This window comes from Mesoplodon mirus, assembly GCF_964341445.2.
Source record: "Mesoplodon mirus genome assembly, chromosome: 17".
NCBI lineage: Eukaryota > Metazoa > Chordata > Mammalia > Artiodactyla > Ziphiidae > Mesoplodon > Mesoplodon mirus.
This window is the reverse complement of record NC_138993.1, coordinates 66,750,989-66,771,693: the sequence shown is the minus strand read 5'-3', so window position 1 is coordinate 66,771,693 and position 20,705 is coordinate 66,750,989. Positions and strand designations below refer to the sequence as shown.

The following is a 20,705-nucleotide window of genomic DNA, read 5'->3' as shown; positions in this document are numbered from 1 at the left end:
TCTACCAGTGACCCTAAAAGTGGAAAATCTCGTCAATGTAGCATTGGGTACACCACCGTTGATCAGTTGCTTTTGAAACACTTCGGATAAAAAAGTCATCTCTTCGGGGAAAAAGCAAAACAAAATAATTACTGGAATATGTTTCGCTTTGGGGGTTTACATCTGATGACTCACATTCTAAGCCAGCTAAGTTAATACCTTTTGCTCATTCACATTTCATGATCAGACTGCTGTACGGTTAGAGGTAAAAAGAAAACTCATTTGAACACACCACCTTCACAAATAAACCACAGATTCCACATGTGACTCTGCTTAACTCACGTTTGACTACTTTTTTATATAGCAAATTGACATCTTTCTCTAAGCTCAGAACAGAATATGCAAAAATGGGTTATAACTGCAAAACTCCCACAATATAAAAAGCAGCAGTTCTTCCTACCTAATATGGACTGTAATAACCTAAGTCTACATGATTCCTGATCTCCATATGATTTTAATTATTAATCCATACAAGAGTCTCAAAATATAAAACACTGAATCCAAAAGGTTCTAGTGCATCAAGCTGTCACACAGAGTAAAACACTGAAGTCCAGAGACCAAGGTTCTGGTTTTAGATTTGTCATGCAACGGCTGTAGGACTATGGGAAGTCTCTTCCCTTTGTCAGAACAAGGTTTCTCATCCATAAATAAAGGTTTAATCTAGGTGACCTCCAAGGTCCCTTCTGGCTTCAAAATTCTGTGACTGTTAAACATGTAAATCTAAATAAAGCAAAAGATGAATAGACTGCTTCAGTGAACATCTTTCAAGCTATCCAATAATCAACTTGATTCATCAACCATGCACTGAATCAAATGATTAGGAAGATAAAGCTAAAGTGTGTGTAAAAATGGATTAAGTTTTCAGAATCTTTAAAATCAACTTCTCAACATTCATGTGGACAGTCACGTGTGAACCACAGGATCTGTCAAAATTTCTGCTTATTCAACACTGTGGCCAAATTCTACTCAGTTTCCTAAACTTGCTTAGCTCTTCCCCATGACAAAGCCACACGATGAGTTTTAATAAGGCCACTCGCATGGCGGCACATTAGGGCTGGATCATCATTACAACTCTTTTCAATAATTTTGTAGTTACTTAGGATCTAAAATTTTTATTCTACAATTTATCTTTTTTTAAAAAAAAGTACCAAAGACTAAAAAGTACCAAAGAGCAGGCATGAAGAAAAGCATTTCATTGGTGATGCTTTTCTTATTCGGCGAGCCAGCCAACATTTCAGCTGACACTTCCATCACGTTCCACTAGATTCTAGAAGGCAATAGTGTCTGGCTCAGAAATGACCCTGGCAGCCTAGCAGAGCCATCTGGGGACCCCAAGGGGCACTCCAGACCAATTTGATCCACATTTCTAGGGTCAGGGCTCAGGCAATACCAATTTTTTAAATGTCCCAGGTGATTCCAAAGTGCAGCTAAGGCTGAGAAGCAATGCAAGTTCAAACTAGGCTTTTCCATCTGAAACGCAGAAACGCTGGGTGAAAGGCACTGGTGTAGATGGTAAGATTTTAAAAGAAACCAAACCTCTCACTACTTCTACTTTCTTTTTTCCTGCACAGAGAAGCAGCCAGAAGTCACTGCTCCTGAGCGTGTGAATATCAAGAATGTGCGTAAAAATCCATCAAGGGCAGTGAGACTGGGAAACAGCCCTTCTCGGTACCGTGCACTATTCAAAGGCAGGCGTTGAGTTTGCTAACCCCCTGGCGCCCACAGTACCTATCCTGCGAGGTCTTACTTTTTTCCCTGCATCGTTACTCAGCAGCATCTCTGTGTTTCACCAAGAGGCTCTGACGGCCAGAGTTCTTCAACACCTTTTTCAACCATAACTAACGTCTGACCCATGAAAGCAAACCCAAACCAAACCAGCAATCTCATGTCGATTACAGTTCATGAAGATTTATATCATTTCATGTCTGCAAAGAAGAAATAATCCCAAATGCTTCCAATTAAAATATTCACTAATCTCATTAACTAATATTTCAACAACACTTCATTTCAACTAGCAACCAACTTATATTTGGCCTTGAATTTTGTCCATTCCTCACTTTATGAGGCACAGCAAAGCAGCCCTACTTTCAAAGAAGGGGTTCAAAGTAAAACCCACACCTTTCCTGGGATCTCAGTGATACTTCCGTCCCGAAAATCAACCAGATGGGAGGGTGATCTGTGTACACAACTGAAGATACACAGAAAATTTCCACATAAATACAACACACTATACACATGATCAGATTCATAATAAAGGATTTCTTCCTAGCCTTCAGCCAGAAAGAGAAACAAGCTCTTGGTAACTTGTCACATGATGTGTGAAATTCTGTCCTTCTGAAAGATTTGAGAAGCCAGGCGTGCCCTAGCCAAACATGTGCCTGCCCCCAAACCTCCTCTAACAAAGGTCGATTAAAAATTAACAAGTCACTAGGACAGATCATCTCCAGGGAAACCCCGGAAGCATGACTCCAGGTTTCCAGCCCTTGAAGACCTGCCCTCTGGTCCCCTCACTCATCCTCCTCTCCCTCCTCGTTCAAGGGCAGGCCACCCAAGGACCTCTTTCTCCTCACCCCGGAGGGGGAACCCAGCACAGCTGGATTACCAAACACGAGGGGCTGGCCCAGAGGGCCGACCAGTTCAGAGTCTGAATCGCTGGATTCAGTCCCACTGCTGGTGGAGCCCTCGGTCATTTGTAGGGGTGCCAGCTGGGCTGCCTTGCCAGGGGCACACGCTGACTGCGCCACGGGGATCCTTGAGGTTGGACCCACGAGAGGTGTACCATTAGCCAGCGTTCTACCTTCCGAAGCGGCCGGGCCGGCCAGGCCTCCCTTTCCATGGCCATCAAGACTATCCACAGCCTTCGGGGTTGATGCTACCTGGCTAAGAATGAGTGGATCTGTCTCTGACTTATTATACCTCAGATCCCTTAAGTGTGGCCTTTGTAAGGTGGGGGAACCGTCTTCGTAACAAGGACCCTGGCTTGGGAGAGGATCTCCTCCCACACTTCTGTCTCTATAGTCATGTGCGTTTTCGGAAACATAGCCTTGAGACCCGGTCCTGTCCCAACTCATACTTGGACTTGAACTTCCGCTGCTGGGAGACAAGGGGGTGGCCAGGGGACTGTGACCGCCTGAGGCCCTGAACATCTCATCTACCAGAGAGCTATGTCTTGGGAGTCTGGGGCTCCCACTCATGTCAAAGGTGATGTCTGCTGAATCATCGTCACGGAATTCTTTGGAAGGAGGCCGGGAGGACTTCACAGAGTGAGGGGAAGCCCTGCGCCTAGCCTCTATTTGCCTCTCATCCCTGGACAGCAGATAAACACCACTGGTCAAATCACCCTCATAGTTGTCATTTGTTTGGGACCGTGATCGGGACGCTTGTTCCCTGAGGAGGTCGTATTCACTGTCTACATCACTGCAGTCAATGAAAGGAATGGAAGTGCTGCTGCCTTGGGCAGCCCTGGATGCTGGACCTGTGCTTGGCTGCGGGGGCCGAGGTCTACTCTGCTGGGTCCTGTCCTTAGCGACCTCCTCCTCTTCCTCCGTCTCCGCCCTGCTGGCCCCGTCTGCCTTCGTGCTCCCCGCCGGGCTCCTCTGCGGAGTGGGGGTGCGCTGTGGCCCGCGCTCCTCGGCCGAAGCGGGCGGGTCCCTTCCCGGCTGGCAGCTCTGGCCGCCCGGGGATGCAGCACCTTCTCCGAAGGTAAGGCTGGCACTCTGCTGAGCCTGGGTGGGGCAGGGGTGTGCAAGGAAAGGGGGAGGGAGATGAAGAGAAAAGGGAGAGGTTACACCACAGCTGAAAGCGACAGAGACGTGGAGTCCAACTTAATGGCATCTCCTGAAGCATCGGGTGGATTGCCAAAGGATTGCCTGCCCTCCCCGGCCTTAGAACAAAGCACCCGGTCAGGAACCGGGCATTCCCGAGGCTGTCTGGTCGGGATCCAGAACGTTCTTTCAGGGTGTGGAAGCCGACAGTGCAGGGTCCCCGGCAGCACAGGTGAGGCAGTGCCTCTGCGTTCCAGGACCGGCAGTCCCCTCTGGGGCGTCCAAAGTTTCTATGGAAGAAGACGGTCCCTCCGGCCCACAGGGGACTGACTTCCTGCGGGGGTGGGGGCCGGGGGAGGAGGAACGGCATCGTGGACCTCCAAAGGCGAGTTGACACGGATTTCAGACAAATGACAAAAACGTCTTTGTTTCGATGCCTAAGGGCAGGATGGGCAGCTTACAGACTCTCTGGATTCACACAGTGAAATTGCCTTCATGTTCTTTCCCAACAAAGTTCTTATTCTCTTGTAGAGAAAACCCTGAAAGCTCATCCAGAGACCAACTCCAGGGAAAACGAGCTCTGGCCACCCTCAGAGCAAGAGTGATGATGTGTCTTGCTGCCAACTGTGGTCGCTGCTCTGTAACATGAGCCCTGGGAACGCACCGTCCGGTCCTGCGCCAGCGCAAGGTTCTGACCTTGGCAGCCAAGGGGAGCTACACCCGTCACCCCCCGAGCTAAATCCCGATCTCGTCACACAAGCAGTTTAGCTGGAGGGTGGGCTCAGCTCTAGCTCTGGATGGCTCCAGGCCTAAGCTGAGTTCAGGCCAATAGAGCAAACTTCCCCGGGGCGAGGGCATGGGAGGGAGGAGGGGAAAGGATACAGGCCAGGGCGAGAAGCACACAGCCAGCCTGTGCCTGGTCAGAGCCAGGGCACAGGGCTAGACTGTCCTCTAGAAAACACCCCGAAGTGGAAGGATGAAGAACAACGAAGCAGACTAGGAAACCCAGTCCCCAGCAGAGGACGTTTGGTGGAAAACAGAGCTATGATAGTGACTGTCGCCATCACTGACTTGTTTTGGCACTTCTGAATTCGGTTCTGTAGGCTGCGTAGCAAGGCTTCCGATGGAATGAATCTTGCTGTGTTTCCTGGGAGAAATCACACGAGAGAACTAAAGTTAGGTGAAATGGTTTTTTTAATTGGTTTTACATGAAAAATAACGGCATTAGGCATTCCCTCAGTAGTGAAGGCACCCAAAGTAGTTTGGATAAATGCTCCCTGGAGACAGACACAGTCACCCTTTCTGTATCACTTGTAGGATTCGGGGGTTGCTTCAGCCTTGAAAAAGTTCTCAGCATTCCCAGCTCCCACTGCCGTGGTCCAGCTGGTTGGGAGCACAACCACTGAACGCTCACTCTCTAGTTATGGGAAATGTCACCGGGAGGGAGAGGCTGGCTGGGCCCGAGTACGCTCTGAATTGCGAGCCCTGGCCTAACAATATGGAATCAATTTGTGTGCTTTGGGTAATGGTTTTCTAGATCAGTTCTATAACAGAGGCCTCGGCCACTAATGAGCTACTCCTTCACAGCGCTCAGTTCAGAGAAAAGGCCCTGCCCCAGGAATGAATTTATAGACTCCACAGTAGAAGAAACTGTTTTTTAATGCCACCAACACCTTCCCTTTAATCTTCTCCTTCCCTTAGTGTGTCGGTCCCCAACTTCCCAGGGGACAAGCGTGAGGAACTTTTCAGGTACTCAAACACATGAAACTGCATAAATATAGAGATTAAATTCCAATGTCCATCCAGCTTTTCTTTAAAATACTCCACATTAACACACCAAGGCTCTGGAGGCCCCACATTCTGAGTCAGAGAGAGGCAGACCACTTCTTATACGATCCTCAAAAGATCAATCGTGGATCGTCCGAGAAAATGATGGGGTTTGCTACATCTAGATAAGCATACAAATAACCATCTGAACATTACATTTCTATATACAGGGAGGGAAAAACGACCCCAGATCTCCATCAGGAGAAATACACAAGGATGGTCAAGGCAGCACATTTGTTTCAGCACAAGCAAAACAAAACACCAAACAACCTGTTTGATGTTGAAACATTCAACCTGTTGAATGTTTATCAACAGGGAATCAGATACCTAAAAGGTAATACTTTCACAATACCATAAAATGCTTAAGATAGATCTCAAAATCAGGGTAGGTTTAAAAAGCAAGACGCATGATTATGTACAATGTAATACTGATTATATAAATGAAAAAGGACACCCCCAGAGCAATTCTGCTATTCTTTTTGGGTGCATGAATGTTTCTAATAGAAGTAACATGAATAAGGTAGTTGTTGCCTCTGGCGAGGGAAGGCGGGAAGTAATGAAGGCTGTTGGTTAAAGGGGGTTTTCACTACGTCTGTAACCACAATAGCTGCAAATAAGAGAAGAAGAAATAAAATCCCAGAAACCAATGTTAAATGTTACTAGTTAATTCTAAGTACTAGGAACATGGGTGTTTGCTGTATTCTCTGTGCTTTACTGTAATTTTTAAATGTGTTAAACTGAAAAAAGAAAACCATTAAAACAAACACTTGCAACTAAACAGTCACTGGCGCACCATCCCTTCACCCCTTTACCCTTTTCTTTTAGTCCCTGTGGGCAGAGCAGTGCTGAAGGGCGATGAGCTCTGGAGCTGGATGACCAGGGCCCACTTACCAGCTCTGAGACCCGGGCGAGTTACTCAACATCTTTGAGCTGCCATGTCTCCATCTTTAAAAAGGAAATAAAATAGCACGGACCTCACAGAGCAGGTATGAAGACTCCATGAGTTCCTATGTCTCAAGGGCTTAGAACAGTGCCTGGCATACAGTAAGAGCTATCAGCTTTTGCTGACAACAATAATAAATCCTGTTTCTCTTCAATCAAATGTTACTGAATTAAAAAGTTTACAGAACTCTCCTCAGTGTTGTGTAATGACCTATATGGGAATAGAATCTAAAAAAGAGTGAATATATGTATAACTGATTCACTTTGCTGTACACGTGAAACTAACACAACACTGTACATCAACGACACTCCGATAAAAGTCAATTTAAAAAAAAACAACTAAAGAAAAGGGTTTGCAATTTTTCCAATTAAAAAAAATAGTTTATAGAAATACTTCCAATTCAAATCCCCAAATATTTAAGGACTCACCGGTGAGTAGGGTTTTTTTTTTTTTTTTTTTTTTTGCGGTACGCAGGCCTCTCACTGCTGTGGCCTCTCCCGTTGTGGAGCACAGGCTCCGGACACGCAGGCTCAGCGGCCATGGCTCACGGGCCCAGCCGCTCCGCGGCATGTGGGATCTTCCCGGACCGGGGCACGAACCCGTGTCCCCTGCATCGGCAGGCGGACTCTCAACCACTGCACCACCAGGGAAGCCCGGTGAGTAGGTTTTAACAGCGCTTTACCCCCTCTGTCGGCTCCTGTTCCTCTGGCATCCGTGCCCTCTGCTGGCTTCCTCTCACCCTGGAGTTAAGTGTCCCTGGGCCTCAGCTGTTCCTAACACCGAACCGGCCGAGACTGACCGGGCGGCAGCGATCCTCTAGCTCACCGGGCCTGGGGGGGAGCGATGCTCAGCCACAGAGCACCACGGCCTGCAGAGAACGACTCTCCTCAGATCGCAGGCGGCCCTGGCGTTTCTCTTACCTTTCAAACTGCACCTTCTTATGTCCTCCTTCTTTAACATAGTCGAGAACCTGCTTCTGAGTCCGGCCACTAAAATGAAGACCACGAGAGGGGGCGGAGAAGACAGCAAGGCGTTCTCAGTTCACACCCAGCACCGCCCTCCACCAGCTTTGCCTCCCTCTCTTCCCACCGCTGGGAGACACGGGAGTTTTCTCGGCTAGCCCGGGATGAAAGCAGTCCCGAGAGAAACTGTGCTTTGGCGTCCATTCTGTCTCTTGATATTTCCCTTATACACGACAGAAAAAGTTCAATGAACTCAACAACTTAACAGTTCTGTGTTTGATTATTAAGCAACCATCCCAAGAGCCTGTATACTTCATGAAGGCAGGGATAGTTCTGTTCACTGTTCTGTTCACCCCCAACACCTAGAGCAGAATCTGACATGCAGTAGACACTCAAAGGTTGGTTGAAAGAATGAGTGAGAAATTGAACCAGTGATGGGCAGGTCTACATAGCATTCGGTGAAGCTACAGCAAGGGTTAACAAGGTGCTTTTGCTTCTACAGAGAAAGGAAATCCTTTCTGAATTAGAAGAGTTCCACTAGGCGTGGTCTGTGGCTGGGTAGACTGCCTTGCGGCTACCTAACGTTCAAACCGAACACAGCAAGGGGCTGCCAGGAGCCTTCTGCGATGACCGAGCAAACGTGCCATCAGCCAAGGCTCTCAGAAGCCAACTTTCCCGAGGAAAGTCTTGCGGAAAATGACCACGTGGCAAACAGAGAGATGTGAAGCAGAATCCTTACCTGAACCGAAACGATGACCCTCGGCTAAAGAGAACAGGCTTTGGCTTTGGTTTGGGCTCTTCAAAGAGTCTAAAAAAGGCATGATGTTCAACACAGATTTTCCAGAAGGATTTGCAAAAATCCCGACTGGCCATTAGGAATTCCAAGGTATCCTGGTATGAGCTCTAGAAAGAGAAAGTAACACTTTGGTTTTTTCCATTACCCATAGACATTCAGTTACAATATGGGAAAGGGGGCAGAAAACAAATCTGTCCAATAAAATTTCAATTGTGTATTTGATTATAGTGTGACCATAAATCCACATATTTAGTAAAATACATTTGTTCCTCATGACGAAATAGTCATCATCGTTCAACCATTTTCTTCCCCACTTAATTCCTTAGAGGAACAAACAGAAAATGGGGATACTCAGCAGAAGTGACAACATTTCCTTTGACAGAAATCATAAACAAATGCTGTTTACTTGGCTTACATTTCCTTCTTTAAAAAATATCCAAGTACTGAAATGCTTTCTCTGCCTCCTTAAAATAACTGAAACACATTTCTTCTTTCTGTTTTCTCCCCCATGGTTCATGCCAACTTTGAATACTGTGCTTAAGCCTTTTCTCCATCAAAAAGCATATGGCTCCAGCCTCCAGGTGGCCCCAGGGACCGTACAGGAAATGAACATTTTTTCTGGAGCACTGAAGTATCACCCAAGGCTGAAAAAGTCATGTCCTTTGATTTGGGAAAGGGGATATGGTAATTTTCTACTTCCAGACTGAATGCTCTCAATTTAAGTGATCATATTATATAAACAAATGTTACCACAGCCCTTAACATTCTCAGCGGTTCCAGCCATTTTGGGAGAATCTCACAGTTCTCGGTAGTGCAGTCTCAACTTACAGACAAGTCGTGCTGCAGTACCCAGTCTTTTGGACTCAAAGCACGTCTTCTCATAGAAAACAACTTCCAGTGGGTGCCTGCTTCCCAAATCAGGCCATAAAAACCTATTTCATCCATAATGTAACCAAATTACTATAAACCTAGACTGCCATTTATAATCTTCTTTTTCCCCCATGGGAAAAAGCACTCCAGTTCTGCTTGGGGACATCAGCACTCTGTCGCCCATCCATCCCTATTTTTATGGTGGATGGAGAAAACGCTTTCTTCCTTCTCTGACCCGGCGCCACATGAGCGACATCTTTAGAGGGAGGGTCTTTGGGAAGTGTGCTAGGGGAGGGGCCGGGTCAGCATGTGACAGTGCGCTGTCAGGGGCTGGGGACAACAGCAGGACCGCCCCTGGGTGGGGAGGGACAGACCTGGAGCACGGCAGGATGCTGACCGGGGTGTTGAAGTGGCCGAGGCTGGAGACACGGCGACTGCACAGGAGGGGGCGGCCCGTAGGTGCACAGCGAAGTGACCCCTCCCCGGGCACACATCTGTGCCCTCTGTCTACTGCTGATGACAGCTGTGGAGGGACTGAGCGTCTGGATACACCGTACAGACTGGCAGACACCTGGAGAGCTGCCGGCCATGGGTTCCACCTGCGCCCTAGCGGGACCCGCCCCACCCCGAGGGGGCTCACTGGTCTCCCCTCTTTCCCGAGAGGCACTTACGTTCACATCTGGGCGGAGCTTGATGAGAAAGCGCTTCCTCTTGAAGCTCAGCTTCCGCACCTTTGCCCAGTTGAAGGCATTGATCTTCGTAAAACCCTGGGAAGAAAGGTATCGGCCAGTGAGCTGGGAGATGAATGACAAGCAACATGGGAGTTGGTCTGCTCTGCTCACGGGGAGCTGAAAGCAGGGCTGACGTTCTACTGCTCCTAAGAATGCCTCTTGCTGGAGGATTCCCGGGCTCTGCGACTGTGCGATGATCCCCATTCCCTTCCTGGATCATTGTTTCTCAGTAATTACACGATCTGGCCTTCAAATTAAGTCTGCCTCCAGGGAGAGAAGAGGCTGGCCGAGGGGCTGACACAGAGAACGATAAATAAAAATAAACACCATGACGACCACCACAACGACTGGCGACCATCATGGCCGAGGGCCAGGCACTGTCCCTAGTCCTCTACAGCCCTTATCTTGTGAAGCCTTACTCGAAACCTGGGGAGCTGGATTTATTATCTTCATTCTACACCTGTGGAAACTGCAGCATGGCTAGATTTTAATTTGCCCGAAATCACATGGTTATTTACTGCAGCAGAATGAGGTTCCCGGGCATGTGCCTGAAGCAGCAGCTGTTGTTACAGCCACAGACGCAACACAGCGGTCAGCGATCACCTGCTCTGTCCACACTTCTCTGCTTCCAACAGCACAAGCAGGGTTGGGGAGGGGAGACCCCGTCCTCCGTGTGTCTCTGAGGCCAGAGAACAGTCTCCGGGAGGGACGCACACATCTTCATCTTTGATCGCCAGGTGGGACTGGGGCAGAGACAGTGGGGAGTCGCCAGATACCAGCTCCTATCTGTCCCGTCCTCTCCACTGAAATTAGAATTCCTCGAGCCCATTTGAACACCAGAACCATTTGTTTCAATTGGTTAGAATGAAGCAATTAGGCACAGGCAAGAAGATTAATTTCAAGACACAGTCCTTGTAATATGATGACATTACGGAACGATTCTCAACACTTCAAGTGTCTCAAACACAATCCAAGCAAATTAATTCAACTGCGAGGCACTTCTTGCCCCGACTGTGATCTTTAGGAGTGTTTAAGGGTTTTAACTTCGAAGTGGAATGGTACGACTGACGGCCACATGGTTTCACTGTTGTTTTTCTCATCAGGGACGCCTAGACGATTTCTGCAGGTCAGTGAGTGTTAGGGACAGTCACCTCCTCAAACACCATGCTGCTCACAAAATGTCACTTCCTCGTGTCCCACAGGAAACCCAACTTCAACTTCTCTTGGGACACGAACCTTTGGTAATTAGTGTCCGTCATAAACATCGGATACAGGAGCAAAGAATCACTGGGATTGCTTTGGTAAAATACGAACGGGGAAATGTAACCCAATCTGGCAAAGCTCAAAAAAAAGAGTTTTAGGTCATGCACGTAATTACACCTTCAAAACTGGGTGAAATCTGACCCTATTTCATGAGATGAAATAGGGTCAGAAGCTTTCTTCATACCCCTTTGAAACCAAAGCACCCAAAGCACAGATTAACCACTTTTGTTTAAAAGAGAAAGCCTTGAGGGATATATTGTACAGCACAGGGAATCTAGGCTATATATATATATATATATATATATATATATTCTTTTTTAAATTAGGTTTCTTTTTTTTAATTGAAGTATAGTTGATTTACAATACTGTGTAAGTTTCAGGTGTACAGCAAAATGATTCTGTTATATATATTTATATGTAAACATCTATAGTCTTTCAAAAATTCATTTCCATTATAGTTTATTACTAGGCAATATTTTCTAACAACTTTAAATGGAGTATAACCTATAAACTATTCAATCACTATGTCATGTACCTGAAACTAATATAATATTGTGAACCAACGACTTCAATATAAAAAAAGAAAAAAGAGGGCTTCTCTGGTGGCGCAGTGGTTGAGAGTCCGCCTGCTGATGCAGGGGACACGGGTTCGTGCCCCAGTCCGGGAAGATCCCACATGTCGCGGAGCGGCTGGGCCTGTGAGCCATGGCCGCTGAGCCTGCACGTCCGGAGCCTGTGCTCCGCGACAGGAGAGGCCACATCAGTGAGAGGCCCGTGTACCGCAAAAAAGGAAAAGAAAAAAAAAAGAAAAAAGTCTTGAGGAAACCTTTGGGGTGACGAATATGTTCACTGTCTTGATTTCACTGATGGTTTCACAGAATATACATATTTAAGAACTTATACATATTAAGAACAGCATGCTTTAAACGTGTGCATTTAATTGCATGTCAATAATACTTCAATGAAATTGTCAAGAAAGAGAGATGCATTAATCAATAGCAGTACAGCAGCAGTGTGATCAAGGGTGCACACACACCCATAGCAGAGTGCTATGTCCTTATGTAAAACACAGGTAAGGGTCCAAGAACAGTATGTGTGTAGCTGCAAAATTACAGCAGGACATGGACATAGCTTCTGTGAATTTATAAAACTGCCATATCTTCTCAGTTAGGTAAATGTGAAACCACAAACAAGCTAACTTAGGTAAAACCCAAATCAGGTTAAAAAAAAAAAAGAACCCAAATTAGGTTAAAAAAAAATCAGATGACTATCATGGGCAAGCATGAAAAAGGTGTTTATTTTGGGGATCTGAAGCCTTGACTCCATTATACTATGTTCAAAGTTAGGTCAACAGAGAGATAGGGATTTCTATGATCCTACGAAGTCAATAAATGCAAACAAATCTGCAGTCATGGATTCCCCAACCAGAGCAAGGCAAAGGAAATCAAACCTGCAAGTTTGAGGGTCTGGACAGAAACAGGAAACCCTGAGATGAGGTTTGTTTTTCCCTGTTCACCTAAAAATCACTCTCAGAGGTCTTAGCCTGGACCACCCAACATGGAATCAGAGTTGAAGGGCCAACTCTTATCTCTGCAACACCAAGGGAACTGAGCTGGTTCTAAACGCTCTTACCTGAAACACTAGAATCCCCGTGTTCGCCACAGCCAGGTTGATCTTAGTGCCTTCCCGGTCCTTAGCTGGGTGCAATCGGATGCCGTACATCTCCAGCCTGCGGGCAATCTCCAGGAGCTGGAAATCCGATTCTGCTGGTGTTTGTCCACTGACAAAACAAAAATTCAAGAGAAAGGCCAGGAGATTTGAATTCTCCGTGTCTATGAATTCAAGATTAAGCATCTTCTCTTCGGAAATAAAAAGGCATTTCATCACCCACAATGGGGCTACCCGATCGGATGACACCCAGCCTCCCATTCATTATAATCCGAAGTTGAGCAACTGGAACAAAAGCTCTATTGCTTGTGTAACACAAAACCCCAAAAGTCTATCTCAAACTTGGCCAGTTTTTTGGAATCTCAAAGAGTTTCCTTTAAGGTCATATAAAAGCAAAACACGACCATGTTGAAACAAGTTTCTAGTCACTTACAATAGCCCTAAACTTGCAAAGTTCAACATTCTGTCAAGGCAACTATCACCAAGACTCAAGCGCCTTCCTTGAAATACAACAACAAAAACAAAAGGCACAGAGAATGCTTTGAAAATATTTTATTGATCAAAACAGAAAACCAGGGCTTCCCTGGTGGCGCAGTGGTTGAGAGTCCGCCTGCTGATGCAGGGGACACGGGTTCGTGCCCCGGTCCGGGAAGATCCCACAGGCCGCGGAGCGGCTGGGCCCGTGAGCCATGGCCGCTGAGCCTGCGCTCCGCAACGGGAGAGGCCACAACAGTGAGAGGCCCGCGTACCGCAAAACAAAAAAAACAAAAAAAAAAAAACAAAAAAACCCCAGAAAACCAAAATGGACATGGCACAAAGGTTCTCCATTTTCACAATATTCTTATACTGTCCCTAGTTACCATGTCCCCTTCCTGATTTCCTGGTACTTGGTCTTATACTCTTCCTTTTACTCCAAAGCATGGGGTGTCCTAAATTCCAGTGTTACTCTGGTATCACAGGAAAGCAAGCAAGGAGCCCAGAGGTCTGGTCTTGAGTGGGTAACCTGTGTTACCAATAGTCCAGGATAAGTAACAACACTCACTGAGCCTCTGTGCTCTCCTCCCTCACCCTTTGTATATTTCTTCCCAATAAGTCACGGGTGTGTGTGTGTGTGTGCGTGTGTATCCACGTATGTCGAAGGATAGAGAGAAGGAGCTCAAAGCAAGTAGGAAGCAACAAAGGAGACTTACATGTGGTTATGGTGAAATTCCACAATTTTGTCTTCTAGTGCATCTTGCTGAGGTATGTACTTATTTTTTGCTAAATGCTCTCTGTCCGATGCTTCATCAAAATCTCCAATCTCAGCTACAAAGAAAGAGAGAAAGAAAAACCAGCCACATATGATTAACACTTCACAATTTGTTATACTCCCAGTGGACTGTTCCCCAACTAGCAAACCGGAAAAACTAGCAGACAACACAAGGCAATCCCAGCTGGTAGGTATCCTAAGGGCTAGATGTGAGAAGCGGTGGCTTTAAGGGCATATTTAACAACCGTGCCAACGTAAGACGACAGTTTCCGCTTTTTCTCATTTCTACCAGTTGGAAAGAAAACTTCAGAATCGTCCATCTTTAGCCATTCATGTTCCTGGTTTGTTTCTTTCCTCCCCACCCCAACTACGGGTTCACTTCTACTTCAGGCAGTACATTCTAGATATGTGGATTAAGGCCTTCTGACTTCTAAATAAGCCCCAGAACTTCAGGGCTTGACAAAATCAACTTTGGAGACACACGTATAGCAATTATTAGTGCAAATCCCAAATGCTTTATCATGTAGAGAAAAGACGATTATAACTAGGGGTAAACATACATAATCTAATTTGGTAAACATAAATTCAAGTATCTTAAATTTTGTGTAGTTGTGTTGTCAGAAATGACAGATCAGATCGCAAATTCTTACAAATTTTTAGTCTACAAGGAAGTGGATGCATAATTTTCTCAAGTCCCCAAATTGCTCTAATCCGGAAAACTAAAGGATAGAGCTTTAAATTAATAATTGTACCTTAACACTAGCTCCAGCTCAGTTTACAGCAATTTAATACAGATGGAACAGCATGCCTTTATCATATAGTCTGTGTAACAAGCTTAATAAAATGACCAGAGTCCAACTGTTCACAATAAAAGGAAGTAAACCGTTGCCATGAAGCCTAATTTTCACTTTGTCATGTGAAGCAGCTTGTCACACTTTGGGCATTGCACCCCAGTAATCATGCAGGATGTGGCCTATATATTGCTATAAATCACAGCCACTGAGAATATTTGCTTGGCACCAGCTGGGCCACTGGAAGAAGCGGTCACCCACTAGCTTCTCACCGCCATGGCAAATCAGTAACATCATTTCCTAGTTGCACTTTTTGAACAGATTTCACCTTCCCTGAGTCAAGCTGCCACCCTCCATCACAGGAAACCGTGCAGGAGTGGCCATACTGCCATCCTCACTGGCTTGCCACGGCGATGGTGACACTGTCTTTTCTGCACCTCCTCCTATCCGGCCTCAAGAAAGCACAGTTCATCTCATTATTCACGGGAGTGCTTTGCATCAAGTCCCCGCGCACGTCGAATTAGTGAAGATGAAACCATCATTCCCAGGGGAAATACAGGGTTAGGTTCCTGCGAGACTTTGAAACGTTTTCACCAGCTAACCTTGTTTTCTGTGTGTTTCTGCTGAAAGACATCCTACTTTATGTACCTTGTTGATTCGTTAACACTGGACCCACGGCCAGCAGCACTGTAACTCACGTCTGAACGAAGCTTATCTACACCCGTAAACACCCGTGTTTACTTTCTCCATGAGGCACATCGAAACCTTCCTGCACGTAGGAACACTACACAGCACTTCAGCAATGATGCTTGGGGACCATTTAAAACAGGGAAATCAACAAAAAGCACAGAAATGCAAAAAGCGTGGCTCCAAACAGATCACAAAAAGGACACTTGTTTCCAGTGTGACAGCTGAAACCAGAAGGCAGAGCATCACCCCCTCTGACCTCCACTGGGGAGGTGAGGGAGGGGCGACTCAAATTTTTTACCCTCTTGTGCGTGTCTGCGAGTAACCGTGAAAGCACCCACAGAGCTGATGCTGGGCTTACAAATAAATTTTAGAGAGCAGGTGAATTTGCAAACATGAAATCTGCAAATAATGAAGACGGACTGCGTATGGTGGGAGGGAGAGGGGACTCACCTAAATCCTAAATTTCTTACTTTTTTTTTTTTTTTTTTTGCGATACGCGGGCCTCTCACTGTTGTGGCCTCTCCCGTTGCGGAGCACAGGCTCCGGACGCGCAGGCTCAGCGGCCATGGCTCACGGGCCCAGCCGCTCCACGGCACGTGGGATCTTCCCAGACCGGGGCACGAACCCGTGTCCCCTGCATCGGCAGGCGGACTCTCAACCACTGCGCCACCAGGGAGGCCCTCTTACGAGTTTTAAGTTTGGGTTTCTTAACATATATGGATTTTATAACAGAGCCTTTTCCATAATTTAATATAAACGAGCTAAGAATTCCAGTTTTTCCTTTGGCATCAGGGTCAATATGCCTAAACTGTCTTTCCCTCGGAGTCACTTGCTTTTCAACTCCTAAAATGCAAGGGCAACACGACGGTGAAATCCACTTTCTCCCACATGCTCTTTTCTTGGAAACATGGAAATAGGCACCTCCTTATGTCTGGAGAGTCTGAGAACTGTAAGTGTGCAAGATATGACTATTTTTTAATTAAAGGTGTCATATTAGCTGATGTATACACTAAATTCCTTAGCAGTCCACTCTTGGCAAAAAACTAAGAACACCACCAGCCCCAAATCCTGTGAGAAGTCTCATGAGGCTGTGCTTGCACAAACTTGTTCTCCCAGGTACAATCCTCAGAATGGACGCACACACAACCTGCAGAAATCTAGCCCCACCATGCCTCCTCTGTTACATCAGGTCCAAATAGTGTTTGATTCTTCTCTTCATCAGCTTGTCCCACTTGGTCTATTCATAATCAGCTAGAGAGTATTAAAAGTCTGAAATATATACAGGGGATACCGAAGGCCAGTAACAGAGGAACCAATGAAAACAATACAAACTATGTGAAAGATGACTCCATGAATTCAAATGAAAGGGAGGAAAATTTTTTAAAAATCAGATTGTGTGTATAGATACAGAGGTGATGAAAATATGGCTCACTAGAGATAATTTTCCATCAGCATTAATATCGCTTTTGCAGAAGGGAGATGAGTTGACCCCTCCTACATTACTGATGACGTCAATAACTACCATTAATGTAAATGAACACACGATTCACAGAGGACTCTGTGAAATTTCTCCTTCCATGACAGAATGTACAGGATGCTTAAAAATACAGAAACAGGGCTTTGTAAGTATACGATTATAGAAACAGTGTGTCGTGCAACTGCGTATCACAGAGTACAGAAATAGCAGAAATACTTCTGAACCCACCTATATCATTTCCTTTGGAGAACTCAAGATTCTCAGGGGATTTTGAACCCCTTGTTGGTGTCTGGGGGTGAGGGGTCCATCAGACCAAGCACATGGTTTTCTGGATTCCCGTGACCCTCCACTTCCCATGTGTGCAAGCAAGATTCACTCCTTGTTTAAAAAGGAAGATTCACTCTTTCTTTAAAAAGGAAGGGCCTTAGGAGGACGGGGCTACAAGACTGAATGGCATCGGGAATAACTGACTAAATTTCTCTTCTCTCACCAAAGGCCCAGGGTCAGAGAGCTTTGCTGAAGTTGCTAGTCCAGTAAGGAAGCTTTATGTCAAAATTTCCCACTGTTTGGAAAGGGAGGGCCCTAGGTGAGTGAGGATGAAGAAAGGAGGGTGTGTTTACTGAACACCTAACATATGCTGAATATTGATGCTATCATTTCATTTTCATCTGTTATGAAACAGATTCTATTATGCCCCTGTTCCAAAGGAAAGAGAGGCTGGCCGCTTAGTAACTTGCCAGGGTGAACAATCAACTAACAGAAACGAGGTCTGCCTGATTCAAAGTCCTCCTCTGTCCACTGTCACTGTAAGAAGAGAGAAGACCAAACACGGGAAAGGCAAAAGTCATGTAACTTTCTGTGTCAAAGCTTCCTCATTTTAAAAAGGGGATAACAGTACTGGGCTCACAGGGTTGTTATACGCATTAAATGAGATAATATACACAGAGCTGGAACATAGTAAAGTTTAAAAAGTTTGCCTACTTTTTTCTTTTTGGCCTGTCTTTTCTTTCTCACATCATTTTTTCCAAATTAATAAGAAAACATCCATCTACTAAGTCTGGCAGATATTCAACAATGGCCATGCACAAAAAGTAAGATGAGCATGGTCTCTAGAAACACCTCATCATTTTGGACTAAGGTAATTTGTTGACTACGGGGAGTGACCCTTCCTACAAACCTGTGGAAAGCTTGTTAACTGGGCAGTTATCTGGACAGGATGGGGCTGATTATATGGGACTACTTTGTATACAATGGAAACTTTAGAATGGTAAGCTAGCACAAGTTTGTTTATACTAGTGCTTTTATATGTTGACCTTGGTCTATATACATAAGTTCCTTCCTGAAACACAATGGGTATATTCCATTTCAAGTAACTTCTGCCTTGACCAAGACAAAAAAAAAATGCCCAGGTGAGTAGTCAGGAAGGCTTAGAATGAGCACAATCTAACTAATCCTTTGTCTAGAGGAAGAAAGTTAAAGTAGGTAGCTTCAAGCATCACTTGGGTTCCGTCCAGCTTCATGTGTCTTGGTTTACTGAGCTCTCAAGCAGAATACAAGAAGGGAAATCTTTGACAGTTTTATGTCTGAAGGCTAATGTGCCATATTCAATGATGAATATTAAATGCAAGAACAGGATAGAACGAGTTTAGTCTACTTTGCCACCGTGTATCCAAGCTTCTCCTTTGAGTCAACTGAGTTTTCAACAAATGCGTAGTCCTTAGAAAGAGTAGACAAACACGAGAACACAACATTCCCGGGTCAGCGTTTGGTGGGGGAGTATATATACACAAAGTTAGGAGTACTGTTTTCCACCCCTTGGGTTTCATGCTCACAGCAGCGTAAGACAAAGACATTACTGCTTTCAGTGGATGTCATTTTTCTCCCCGCCAAGCAGATCACTGTGTTATTTCCCACATGCTTTCTGAAGGAAACCCACAGAACTTACATTGCACAATGTGTGAGATCAAGAGGGCAGCGCTGGTGTCACTACACGTCAGTCTGCCTTGAGCCAGGTCCTGCTTCACCTGCAGAGCAAATAGGTACCTGCGAATACAAAGAGAGATGGGCGTCAGATACACAGAGATGGGTGTCAAGCAAAGAGGGTGGGGAGGTTTCGCAACAAAGCCAGGCTCACTTCGCTCACTGGCAGCTTGCCCACACAGTGAGGACCTAAAGAAAGGTATATAAGCCAAAGAACAAGAAAGTCTGCAAAGGAGGGATGAATTCCTGTTGCTACTGGCTGCAATGTAAATATTCACCCCTCCCTTACAGCACCAGGAGACATATGCTGCAATCTTTCCACACAATGAGTAATGCATGTCATTTTATATGGAGAGATACAGCCATAAGTAATTAAGGCTGTAACTTACCACCCTATCTATTTTTGCAGGGTATAGCACACATTTAAAATGTTTTCACAGATCAAATATACTAGAAAAATGGCTTTATGGCTCAGACAATAACAGTAGGCTATCATGGTTAGGAGAAGCCTTGCCAATGGAACTGGAAACACAAGAGTGTCTTTTTTTGTGGTATAATAAGTCACTCAGCTTCTTCCATAAGCCTCGGTTGCCAGATCTTTAAAAATCAATTTAAGTTATTTAAAAATTCTTTTATTTAGTAGAATAAAGCAAGTAACATTTCTGGTGGAAGAAAAAAAGTATAAATCAAAGAAATTAAGTAAAAACAGGGCGATGTTAAAATCGATTTGAGAATATCAATATGAACGCATAGAGTTTTAGAAAGATATTTGCTAGTTTTGCCCACTGTCTAGAAGGCGCGTCACTTCGGCAGCAACCCTTAGCAACCAGATCCTGGCCCTCACACAAATACCCATGAGAAGGATACAGAGGTAGGACCTTGCAGAAATGGTAGGTTCCAGGTGTGGGGCAGAGGAAGGTACAAAGCAAGCCTGGAAGGTCTAGTTATGCCAGAGAGCAAGGCAGCTTGCAAATACAAGTGGGTTATATTAAAAGGGGGAAAAAAAATCCTTGAAGGGGCGTCCACTGGCCAAAGTTGTGACAACTTGACTAGCAATAAAGAATGATTAAAGTGAACTGAAACACATGGAACTAATGAAACTTTATGAGTCCATTATAATAGTCATAAAAATAGAAAGCAGAAAAACTAGAATGTATCACCATTTGAGGAGTCTATTCAAGAAATTCTTTTTTTAGGAAACTGGTAACCCAAGGCAACCTGGGCATGTAATCTGCCTCTCCAGTAGGAAGGGTATTCCAGGATATACAGACAATCTAAGTAGATGAGGCAAAGTTCTACTTTACAGAAGAACACCGACAAATAACACAGCAAAAGTAACATAATTATAAAACCCTCATCCCACACCTCTAAAGAAATTATTGACTTGGCAAGGATTGTTAATCAGTATAAAAACCACTTAGGAGTTTGGACATTTGCATACAAAGTCATATGACTTTCCCTCACAATGGAAAGGTCAGGATGTCACCACCCTTAACTCAGTGATCAACCTCAGCATCACTAATGAAAGAGGAAACACACGACATCACTTAGGATGGGATTCTAGCCAAGAATGTTTAACTTGTATCCTTTAGAACTAAGGTCTAGTTTGCAGGAAATACAGAAGATAGAGGAATAAGCTAAACAGGAAGCAACCA

At 45.2% G+C, this 20,705-nt stretch overlaps 1 protein-coding gene across 1 annotated transcript in view; it reads right to left on the bottom strand.

Moving 5' to 3' along the window:
* Positions 1-20,705, bottom strand: part of FARP1 (FERM, ARH/RhoGEF and pleckstrin domain protein 1) — a 296,737-nt gene that overhangs the window by 57,723 nt on the left and 218,309 nt on the right. Inside the window, exons 6-13 of the mRNA XM_082601931.1 lie at positions 19,016-19,113; positions 14,054-14,168; positions 12,828-12,975; positions 9,873-9,968; positions 8,275-8,438; positions 7,494-7,562; positions 4,875-4,950; positions 3,515-3,764 (exon numbers count right to left, since the gene is read on the bottom strand). Coding sequence (XP_082458057.1) covers positions 3,515-3,764; positions 4,875-4,950; positions 7,494-7,562; positions 8,275-8,438; positions 9,873-9,968; positions 12,828-12,975; positions 14,054-14,168; positions 19,016-19,113 — 1,016 coding nt within the window. The remainder of the gene's footprint in view (positions 1-3,514; positions 3,765-4,874; positions 4,951-7,493; positions 7,563-8,274; positions 8,439-9,872; positions 9,969-12,827; positions 12,976-14,053; positions 14,169-19,015; positions 19,114-20,705) is intronic.